Source organism: Corvus brachyrhynchos, unplaced genomic scaffold, assembly GCF_000691975.1.
Source record: "Corvus brachyrhynchos isolate BGI_N302 unplaced genomic scaffold, ASM69197v1 scaffold126, whole genome shotgun sequence".
In the NCBI taxonomy this organism is placed as follows: Eukaryota; Metazoa; Chordata; class Aves; order Passeriformes; family Corvidae; genus Corvus; species Corvus brachyrhynchos.
In genome coordinates, this window is record NW_008239283.1 from 6400921 (window position 1) to 6412146 (window position 11226).

The 11226-nt window shown below is 46.2% G+C and overlaps 1 protein-coding gene across 2 annotated transcripts; it reads left to right on the top strand.

Annotated features, from left to right (window-relative positions):
- Nucleotides 1–237: 237 nt before the first annotated feature.
- On the top strand, nucleotides 238–11025 carry MARCO (macrophage receptor with collagenous structure). Of its 2 annotated transcripts, none has more exons than XM_017740265.1 (15): nucleotides 238–452; nucleotides 2404–2505; nucleotides 2893–3129; nucleotides 3548–3583; nucleotides 4486–4521; nucleotides 4884–4991; nucleotides 6265–6372; nucleotides 6471–6515; nucleotides 7057–7155; nucleotides 7251–7304; nucleotides 7803–7847; nucleotides 7991–8098; nucleotides 9252–9293; nucleotides 9607–9783; nucleotides 10087–11025. In XM_017740265.1, exons 1-15 carry the CDS (start codon nucleotides 272–274, stop codon nucleotides 10215–10217), a joined length of 1509 nt encoding a protein of 502 aa, XP_017595754.1. In that variant the 5' UTR covers nucleotides 238–271; the 3' UTR covers nucleotides 10218–11025. The 2 variants fall into 2 exon arrangements, with proteins under 2 accessions (XP_017595754.1, XP_017595755.1); XM_017740266.1 differs by lacking the exon at nucleotides 238–452 and adding an exon at nucleotides 1154–1361.
- The last annotated feature ends 201 nt before the right edge of the window (nucleotides 11026–11226 follow it).

An 11226-nucleotide genomic window follows, 5' to 3' on the forward strand; every position in this document is an offset into this window, starting at 1 on the left:
AAGGAAGCAAATTATCCCAATTCCTACACAGAGTGTAGGAGAATGTTTAAAAATGGAGGATTCCTCTTCCTCCCTGCTGGGGACAAACCAGGTCACAGCTGCACAAGCACATTTGAAAGGAGAACACAGAAGTGGGTTCAAAAATCCCCATTTGTGGTTTAAGCCTTTCAGAGATTTGTACATCAGGTGCAGAACAGAGGGCTTCACTCTGCACTGTCAGGGTGTGGATCTCCAGCTCACCCCTACCTGAAGATTTACTACATTTCATTCCATGGCCAAGCAAAGCGGCGAGGACACAGCAGCGCCAGGGATGAGCACAGAGCTGCAGCCCAGGACCAAACCGTGTGACAGTGACTGCCTTGCACCTCGGGGAGGGAAGGTGGTGGTGGTGGCAGCGTGGATGCGGAGGGCTCTGCCCAGCTCCTACCGAAGGCTCCTGCCTGTGGGCTTGGGTGAGTCCCTTTGCTTTGCAAAAGCAAAATCAAACCCAACATAAATGGAGAAGTCAAAACGCCGAATGCCATGGCGAGGTCTGCAGCGGGGAGTTTGGCAGCATGAGGGTAAAGAAATGGTGAAGAGGTAGGAATTGTGTCCATGGGTATGAAAAACTCATCAGGGAGGAAGCAGGAGCTGGAGAGACTTTGTCAAGGAGGCTGCAAGTGTCTCTTTTCCATATCATCCCAAACCCATTTGGGTTTCAGCATCCCCCATCCCATCATCATTCACTTGTCTTTACAACTCCTCCTGATTCTTTCCCTCCTTGCACTTGAGTCTCACACAATCTACTGATGTACACCTTGGTGCACATTGTTGTGTGTTCCACTATGACAAAGTCCTCAGCCTCCCCTCCCAGGAGAGGGATTGCCAAGCTGACATTGAACACGGAATCTTCTTGGCTATCTTCTTGAGGAGCTTTACTTGTGTTAGGAACAAATTCCATGCGTCCATCTCATGCCTAACCCCATAACAATGCAGAGATATTGAACAACTCCAGGTTGAAGATCTTCCAGGTTCGTGCCCAAGGCTCCCTGGATTCCAAGTGAGCACATGACTGAACATCTTAGCTGTGGGATTTTTTGAGGAACTGTTCAAATTACCACATCAGAGTTCTCAGTACTCTATAAAAACTGAGCAGATAGGAAATGCATATCAGATAGCATCAAATCAGGAGGCAGAGAGGAAGTCCCTCCAGCTCTTTGTTGTCTATAGTCTTACAAGGCTTTAAGTTAGCCACAAGAAACTTGTCATGACATTTAAAGACAAATACGGGGAAGATGGAAATACGAGTGATATGAACACTTTCAGTGTTTCAGAAAAGATTGGGTTTGCCTCAGCTTCTACCACAACCTTTCAGATAAGTGGTAAGGTTTCTTTTTATTAAATGGATTTATATGGATTTTATCTGGTCTAAAACAACACATAAAAATGAAATATTGCATATTAAATTCTTTTTGCAGTGATTTTGCTAGTAAATTAACTACCATTTAAAAATAGAAGTATGTCAAACTACCCTTTCTAGCCAAAAGCTGATGCTGAGCAACAGAAAAAATGATTTTCCTGTTTTAGAAAATGTCTCATTTTCTTGAGTAAGACTTTCATGTGTAATAGTTAAGATACTAAAATCACCAGACTCAATAAAAAAAAGTAAGTTTATGAATTTTTTAGCTGAATAGAAAAGCTTCATTGCTGACTAAGCCATTCTATTGTAAAACCAATTAAAATACTGTAGTCTTTTAAAACTAAGACTTTAAAGTCCTGATTACATTACTTTGTAAAAAAAGAAAAACCCCAATTGAGGGTAACTTACTGAATGTCTGACATAGCTAACAATGCTTCTGAAATACTTTTTTCTCCCTGAAGGCCAAAATTCAACAAAGCCATGTATTTATTTTACACTTGCTGGTAGTCATTGGTTTTACATGTTATGACTTGATTCAATTTGCTCTGCAGTTCAGCTTATTATTGATTTTTCATTTATTTTGATGCATACATGCATCACTGTTGGAATCATGTGTATGCAGCGGTCTGGATAGAGAAGGAATTGCCCTGAGCAACCCTCCGAATGGCAGCTTGGGACAATTAAAAGCAGTGGGAACAGGGAGTTTATTGATGCAGAAAGGGGAAAGCCACCACATTCACACTGCTATAGGCTGGATTAAGTCTTGATGGAATTGAGCTGGTTAAATTAACTAAGGAAAAGATGGCCAAGAAGACTGCAGTGCAAAGCCTGGAGCAGAGGAAGGCAGCCTGCCTTGCTGGCAGGATCAAGCACTCTCACAGAGGGACCTTGCCGCTCCTCACTGCTGGAAAGCACTGTGGCCAAGCCTGAAATGGCTGGAAGCAAGCAGAGTTTGTAGGGAAGAGATGTGGGAGAGTGTCTACCCTTCTTGTCTTGGTTTTTAGAGCCTCAGAGCCATAAAAAGGCATCCACATGCTGTGTTCGGACAGCCCTCAGCATCTACCTGCTGCTGCTGACGGCCGGCCAGGGGCTGCTGATGTACAAAGGTAATGCTACAACCTTGCCAAGGGCTTGGCATCAAAAGAGAGCTTTGCTGGGTGCTCCTGGGGGCCTGGGCAAGTGGGAATGAGCACACAGATCGGGAACCTCTGAGGGAGCACAGAGGCTCCTCCACACACCTCCAGGCAAAGCAGCCGCTGCAGGGGACAATTCCTCCACCCTGTATGTGTGCTTTGCATTTGCAAAGGCATTCCCAGCTGCACTCCTGGCTGCAGCAAGGACTGGCACATGAAAACCACCTCCCTGGGTCTAACAGGGGTGGTCTTTATCCCCCGGTGTCCTCCCCAGGTGCTGAGGAACTGCTCTGCCAAAATACCATTTCCCAGCCAGACCGGGCAGTGAATATTCATTGCATGGGCTTTTTGTTTCCTCAGTATTTAAGATGCAGAGAGAGATATTGAAACTTCAAGAGCAAAATGCCTCGTATACAGAAGAGATTCTGAAGAGCTCCTTTGGCAACAATCTGACTTTGGCAAGAAGCTCTACTGAGAAGAGCTTTCTCATGAGACATGAAGAAAACTGGAGGAGAAGCTTAGAAGAGCAAATCACCATAATTAAAAGTAACAATGCAAACCTGATGATGAGGATGAACAACATCACCGTGGTTGCAGGTATGGCTCTCCATGCTGGCTCTGCAGTGGGGAGACCCCACTCCTCTGCATCACTGGCAAAGAGGGGCTGAAAACCCGATTTAGATGATCCTAGGGCAATCCTAGGTTAGATGATAACTAGGGCAAGATTTAATCTTCCTGTCAGTTAGTGATGCCCCCATGCCCAGGGTTGGAATCTATAGGTGCTCCAGCACCTATAGGAGCTGGAGCACTGCACTGTGCAAACCCCCAGAGCCCCTTGCAGCTGCACCTGTGGCTCTGGGCTCCTCTCCCCTCCAGTGATTTGCAGATTTGGACTCTAGATGCCATCCAAAAGGGGGGTGTCTCCAGCCCACACCTCAAGCCTGTCGATCCCATACTGCTGTGTTCCTCACTGGCTGCTGACTACTGAAAAATATGCATTAAATATTTATTTCAGGGCCTCCTGGACGCAAAGGAGATCCTGGTCCACCAGGTATGTTGGTAAATGAGCCACAGCTTCTCTTCTTTTCCTCTTTTTCTTTTTTTCATCTAAGAGACCTTAAGTGAGGATTTGGGATTTCAGTCCCCAGACCAAGACCCTACCCAGTGTGCAGACACCCAATGCTCTGGCCATGAGAAGACCCGCTGTACCTTTTCACTGATCCTCCAGGAGCCTTGGCTAGCCCGAGTACTCCCACAGAGGTCCCTAGGAAAACATTGGCACAGACTCAGGAACGGCTGAGTGCAAGCTCTGCCCTCCACAGCCATGCCCAAGCTGCTGCCCTGGGTACCTGGGGGTTTGGGTAGAACTACACCCTCCTTAGGAGGTAAATATCTCCAGACTGTGAGGATGCAGCAAGTCCTGGTCTAGTGCTGGCTCCCCTTTGAGCAGAGGCTGGACCAGGAAACAGTTTCTGTGATCCTGTGATGATGACCTAAGATGCAACCCTTGTTAGGTTAGGTCTGTAACTCATCCATCCCTACTTCTTGGCTACAATGATGAGATTTTCTGAAGGAAAAAAAATAAATTAAAAATTGTGTTTTCATATCTTCCTGGCTGCACTTACGACACTTACGAAACAGCACCTCCTGCCAAGCAATGTTATTACACATCAGAGCCCAATAGTTCAGTGCATTTTCATGGAAGATCTCCCCAATGGTCCCCATGAGCTGAGGTTGGCAAGAACACAAGCTGGCCCCTGCCCAGCCGAGCACTCAGCTGAGCTCCAAGGACTTTACTCAAGTGGTTGTGCTGGTCCCTGCCAGCTGAAGATTGGCCTCACTGGTGACTGAAATCGTGTGAGCAAAGGATGATTAAAAAATTCATCTCTTCTTCTTAGCCATTACTGTGGATAGATGATGTGTGTCAGCTGATATATGTATTTTCCATCCCAGGGTTACAGGGACCACCAGGGACAAAGGGAGACCAAGGTAAGGCTTTTCTGACACCTGAATTACTTCTGTGTATGAACATAAAGTGGCTTTATAGATGATTTTATGAGCAATCATGTCCTCAGCCAAGGTGTGAGTAAGAATGTCATTGGAGTTGAAGGAAATAAGCCTATGTAGAGCTAATGTGAGCAAAAGAAAAACTTAGCTGGAAAAAATCTTATTTTAAAAGTCAATGTGCAACAGCCACGGTGGGCCAATTTGCCACTGTTACCAGCACCACTCTCAAGTGCACAGAGAGTGGAGTTTGGCTCATGCTCGCAGCTGTGGTGCGTGTCCTGCTGCTGGCATTCACTAGACATGGCACCCCATGAAGCCTCAGAAAAATGGTGTTGTCCTTGCAGGCATACATGGACCCCAGGGTGAGAAGGGGAGCAAAGGAGCTCCTGGTCCTACTGGCCCAAGTGGTGATCCAGGAGCGAAAGGAGAAAAAGGAGAGATAGGGCTTGCAGGTAAGACTTCTTCACTATCTCAACATTTTTAATGTTCTCACACATATTTCTTTTTAAACCCATTCTAGATAAAACACCAGAAGAAGTCTTCATAGGTCAGTATTCATAAAAATCCAAGCAGCCCTGAGCGTGGCTTGCCAGTCAGTGAGGGAGCTGGATAAACAGGACACTTGACCTGATCTGCAGGGGTTTAATTTCATGTCATGCTTCAGCAAATCTCCCAAAGGAGGGCAGGGAGAAGGGGCCATGTAAAATGTTGACTCTGCACCACGGAAGTCTCTTTACAGAGTGACCTTGTCTAATGAAAGCCACAGATATTCAATTATCAGCTTATCCTAGATTAAAGCAGTGATGTTTACAGTAGGATTTTCATGGTATAAAATAATACAATACAATTTATATGCACAAGCATGTGGATGTTAGTCCTCATTTCAGTGGAACCTCTTTCTGAGAGCTTTATATCTTACATAAGCCTGGCTTTATACACCTGAAGTAGAAGAGTTATGCAACATGTTTCTCCCATGTGACATGCATTATGGATAGCTGTTACTCAGTGGTCTCACACAGGCTGAAAGCAGGAGAGGAAAAGAAAGCAGATGATGTGTGTGGTGCAGAGCAGGGAGGACAGCTGGGCAGGTTGATAAGAGCTTCCTCAGATCTTCCATCAGATTCTGGATGCCCCAATGCTCTCATTAGCACAAGATGCTCCAGAAGAGAAGTGATTGTAGGAGGAATACCAAAAGGCAAGGACTTTGGGATAATTCTAGAGCAGAAAGATGGAGGAGATATAGGTCTTCTTTCGAGCAATTCAGCTCATTTGGAGCATGCTGATCACCTGTTCAGAGAAGAGAAAATAAAGGGGAGATGAGAGAACTCTCTGGAAGCACAGGAGTGGAATATGCTGCCTTCTATCTCCACTGTGGCTAGGAGCAGGGAAGAGTTCAGACTGGGGTAAGGGATATTTAACTAGAGGAGAAACATTCCAGTAGTAGGGATAGTTTGGGGAATAGATTGGAGAGGCATCATGGCACCACTACAAGCCTGTAACAGCAGGCCAGCCAAACATCTGGCCAGAGAGGCTGACAGAGCCAGAGGTGGATCAGACAGACCAGCTCTGTCCTCCTACAGCTTTATGGGAATGTCACCGAGTGGTAAGTGCTGGTGTGAGGCCAAACCTTGCTACTGCTGTGGCCCGACAGAGGTGCTCCACAGGCTGCAGAGACAACAAATCTGGTTTTTTGAATTTATAGATGTGTGCTATGCTGTTTGATAGGTCCCCAAGGACAGAAAGGTGACATGGGCAAGAAGGGAGACCCTGGGCCCCAGGGATCTGTGGGTCCTCAGGGACAGCATGGAGTCCCAGGACTGCCAGCTCACGATGGTAAGTGCAGAGGACACAGTGTGACAAGGGTGCAGGGCTGCCCCAGCTGAGGGGCTGGGCTAAGCCTCATTAGCACTGATGCCAGGATATCATTACAGGTAGCCCAGGGAAGCCTGGACCTCCTGGGCCGAAAGGAGAGGAAGGTAAGCAGTACAGAAGGTGCAATTTCTTGTAGAGACATCAGACTGATATCTTTTATATGGTGTTTCATGACAAGGAAAACTACAGCCGGTCTAGATCCCAGCATGGGTGAGAGAAGATGATGATTAGATGAAGAAATCATGCCAACATTTCAATGTCATCGAATCTCATCCAGCAGCCTTGGCTGTCTCATCTGGGCCCCACTCACTGTGCAGGAGACTGAGAGGGAAAGAAGGGCCGTGTCCTCCTTCCTGATGTGTGTGCACACACAAGGGCAGAAATTGTTGCTCTTTGAGGAGAGCACTTGTGCATTTCAAGGCTGGCAATTGGCCAGGACCTGCGTCCATGCAGCCTTTCACTCCAGATCATTCCTCACTGCATTGCTAAGGTTAGCACTGCCAGGGGAGGATTGCAATTCAGAGAGACCCAATTTGGCCTTCGTAAGTTCAACTCAGAGTACAAGCGCTGGTGATCAAGCTGTCTTTTTATCTCCTTCATGTGTTGTGTTACATTTCATGTGTGCTGCTTTCACTCAACCTCAAGGTGCAGCTGGACAACGTGGACCTCCTGGAAGTCCTGGCCTCGATGGCAGACCTGGTCAGAAAGGGGAGAAGGGGGACCAAGGCCCCAGAGGTAGCCCAGGTACAGCACTGCTCAAACTTGTAACTCATTGATCTTCTACTCTGGCCCCACTTTGTGTGATGGCTTCACCCTTACTGATTTCTTTTTCATTTTAGGAATACAAGGCATTGCTGGACTCAAAGGTGATCAGGGAGAACAAGGAATAGCAGGTAAAGGAGAATAAAACAGGCTTTGGGTCAACAGCACTCATCATGCAGACACTGGAAAGGGAACTACAACACCAAGAGAAGATCTCTTGAGTCCTCTTCTTGGAGCTCCAATGCATCCCAGGATGCCATGGCACTCCTGGCGCTCTGGCAGGCTGCTGTGGGCTGACTACTCACCAGACAGTTGTTTCTACCATCTGTAATATGCATGAGGGGGTGATGGTGCCTGAATTTTTGTATCAATTGAAAACGCACAAACAAAGCAGCAGTTTAAGATGAACTTCAGGAGAAGATGTTTCTCCACTGCCTGTATTTTTTTTTTTTGACATGGTCTGCACTGAGTATGATGTGAAATAAGACACCTGATTCAGAAATAGATGTTTATAGTGTAGACACCTAAACTAGATGAGTTAAAATCCATCATAAATACTAATTTGTATAAGCTTTTATTAATGTATAAAGATCACTCTTGTAAATGTTTGTTTGTTTGTATGATCTTAGGACCTCCAGGGCAAAAGGGAGCAAAGGGAGACCAGGGCCCACCAGGTAAACCCTTATAGCATGATTTATTCTGATGATGCAAAGCACTTTAGGTGCCACATTCCACTGTTCTGCATGAATGTGAAATGTTTGTCATGCCCTTTCCTTGGGAAGGGACAAAGGCAATGACTTTTTTGCTTTCCACCCAGGTACCCCAGGCCCAGTCGGTCAAAAAGGAAGCAAGGGTGATTACGGCACTAAGGGTCTGAAAGGAGAACCAGGACTGAAAGGAGCCAAGGGAGAGAGCGGATATCCTGGTAAGGCTCTTTGCCACAGGGTCTGTGGAGCTGATGGTGCATTTGGATTCGGGACCGCAGATCGCAGACTGGCACAAGCAACTCTGGGGCGTGTTTGCAGAGCTCATTTGCAGGAACTCAACAGACAGATCAGCCTTCCCAGCAGAGGAATGCACAGGGTGTCACGTGTACACCCTGGGAGGTGTGCTAAAAGACATGCAAGAAAACAGATGCATTAGATTTTCTCAAATCCCCTATTTCACAGAAAACTGGAACAACCCACACTCCTCTCTGCTTTGCTCAGAGACATCTTGTAGCACACCATGTCACTTGGATAAATCCCATGTAAACACAGCACTGAGGAACATGGAATAGTGAAGCTGTTGGAAACACCTAACAGTGAGGCCATTTAATTATGCCTTGCTAACTGTAGGACACAAAAACTGTTCAAAAGGTCCAACACTACAGCTAGTCTCCATCCTTGACTCCCCTCCCTTCCAATCACAGGGTGTTTCAAAAAATCATAAGACCTGTAGCAAAAAAACCCCCTAACAGTTGTTACAACAGCCCATGGGAAGCAAACTGTGCTCCAGATGCTATTTTCTTTCAATTGTTCACACAGGATAGTACAGGAATCCTCAGAAATAAACTAGATTCTATGTGGGGCTCCTCCATGCACTCCTCCTCTGGAGCTTTGCATCTGGAGGTAGCTTTGGACAAAAGAACTCATTGGGTTTTTTCAAACACCCTTACCCTCAAGACCAAGATACTCCACAGAAATGTGGAGGACTGTTGAGAGCACCTTTCTTCTCTCCCTGGAGAGCAAATCCCTGGATGTAGGTCTTCCTGGAAGTACTTTGGGAGATACCATGCCTACTCCTGGAGATCCCAAAGTCTGTCAAAGATGTCAGTTTACAGGGAAATGAAATACATTTCCCACAAGTGAATGAATAGATGGGTTTTTTAAAGTGGCCCTTTTCTTGGGTCACACATTAGGAAGATCCTACTTTTCCTGCCACGTTTCTTTTACATATCCTTAGTCACTTCAGGGTGTTCATTTTCTACAAGGGGAAGAGTCTGCACATCTCTGACTCATACAAGCATTCAGAACTAGATAATAACTGGATTTTTCCACAAGCAACAGTCAAATGTTTGCTTTTCTATTTTGCGACAGGTTCCCAAGGAGTAAAAGGGAGCAAAGGTGAAAAAGGAGAAGGTACTGGACTTTTACTTCTTCTCTCACTTGCCTTCTGGTATCAAAGCTACCTGACATCAGGCCCAAAATCCCCCTCTACTCACACAGCACAGCTAACAGAGCTGAGGAGCCTGTGGTCTGAGCTGCAGCCTGGTGTCTCCAAATACAGGGGGAGCTCCTGAATTGTTTGGATTTGAGCTACCAGTAACCTCTGGTCCCACCCTGGGGGCGGGAACATCCCTCTGGTTTGGGTGGTCACTGCTCCTGTCTGTCAATGTCTTTCCTTATGCCTGTATGACCCTTAGAGTTATTTTTTTCTCCTCTGAACTCTCAGTTGGCCTCAGTAATTTTGTACGACTCGTGGGAGGAGACAGAAGGGGCCGTGTGGAAATCTTCCACAAAGGGTCCTGGGGAACAATATGTGATGATGGCTGGAGCATCCGAGAGGCCGGCGTAGTCTGCCGAATGCTGGGATTCAACCGTGCGGTCTCTTACTTCACAGCCTCAGCAGGTGAGTCCACTACAGCTTTACACCTCTCCAGGCCTGCCAAGGGTGCTTACACACACCACAGCAAGGTCACCTACACGAGCAGCAAGTGATCTCCTCAGCAGGGCAGCTCGTTCCTCTTGGGATGAGGCAGCAGCATGTCAAGTGCTGCTTGACCTGTGCCCAAAGACTTGATTTCCAACGAGCCATCCACACAACCCAACACACGCCCACTATCCACAGGGCTCTCTTTAGAAAAAAAAATGCATACTCCTCTTTCTCTCATCCAACATTTTTTTGTTTGTTTGTTTGTTTGATTTTCCAAAGGCACCGGACAAATTTGGCTCGATGACGTAAATTGCAAGGGGAGTGAAATTACAATTACGGACTGTAGCAAGCGTGACTGGGGTGCACACAACTGCAACCACAACGAGGATGTTGGGGTGGAGTGCACTTGATGGGACACCAAGTCTGTCCTGGGAGCTGCTGCTGCCTCTGCTCTCCATGGAGCTTTTCATCAGGCTGTGCTTTTGTGCCTCTCTACCAGGTCATAAAAATATTGACAAAGAAAGTTGAATTTTTCACAAATCAGTAACAGTTGCAAGACCTACAGGTAACCTGAAACATCCCAGCTGTCACAAAACAATTGGAGCTCAGGCATGTGAGCCAGTTCACAGCTTTTCCAGCTACCTGACATCAGCTCATCTGCAGGAGCTCACATGTGTGTGACCTCTAAGTCCACAGGGGAGGTGATGGTCCACATTAGCTTAGTGCAGTAAGGATCAGTGTGCAGAAACCTGCACTAACTACAGCTGAGCTGGCTAGTCCATCTTCATCACAGTACAGTTGTGAACCTGAGCTTAAAACCCCCAGGGAAGTGCGTACACCCAAAACAGCAGATGCTCAGAAATCATCAGATGATCACTCTGGCATGCAAATATAAATATTCTTCAGAAAGTATGCTGATCACACATTAAAGTGCAAAAATAAGTGCCTGGGATCTAGGTGCCGTACTATCCTGGTTTAGCACAGCGCTTTGTTTTGACCTTAGCTAAGTCCCTTGCCTTCTCTGTCAGCATTTCCTAACCTGTCTCCAGGAGCAATACCCCTTACTTATCTGGTGTATAAAGCTAAGCTTTTCATACCTTTTGAAATTAAATGCTCCAGTAAAGCAAAATCATGACAAATAAAAAATGTAGCAAAGCATGAATAAGCTATCGATTGGTGTTAAATATAAATAAATAAACAAATAAATAAACAAATAAATGCTTGAATAGATAAATAAATAAAATTATACACGCACACACCTGTAGATATATTAGGGAGAAAATATTGAACTGGGCTTTCCTGGATCCCATGCGATTGATGCAGTTTACGTTCAACAAATAAAGGTTTCCCTGCAAGGACAAGCGCTGGACACATCCTGACGGGATGCCACGAGCGCGGTGGGACCTGCGGGAGGAGCCG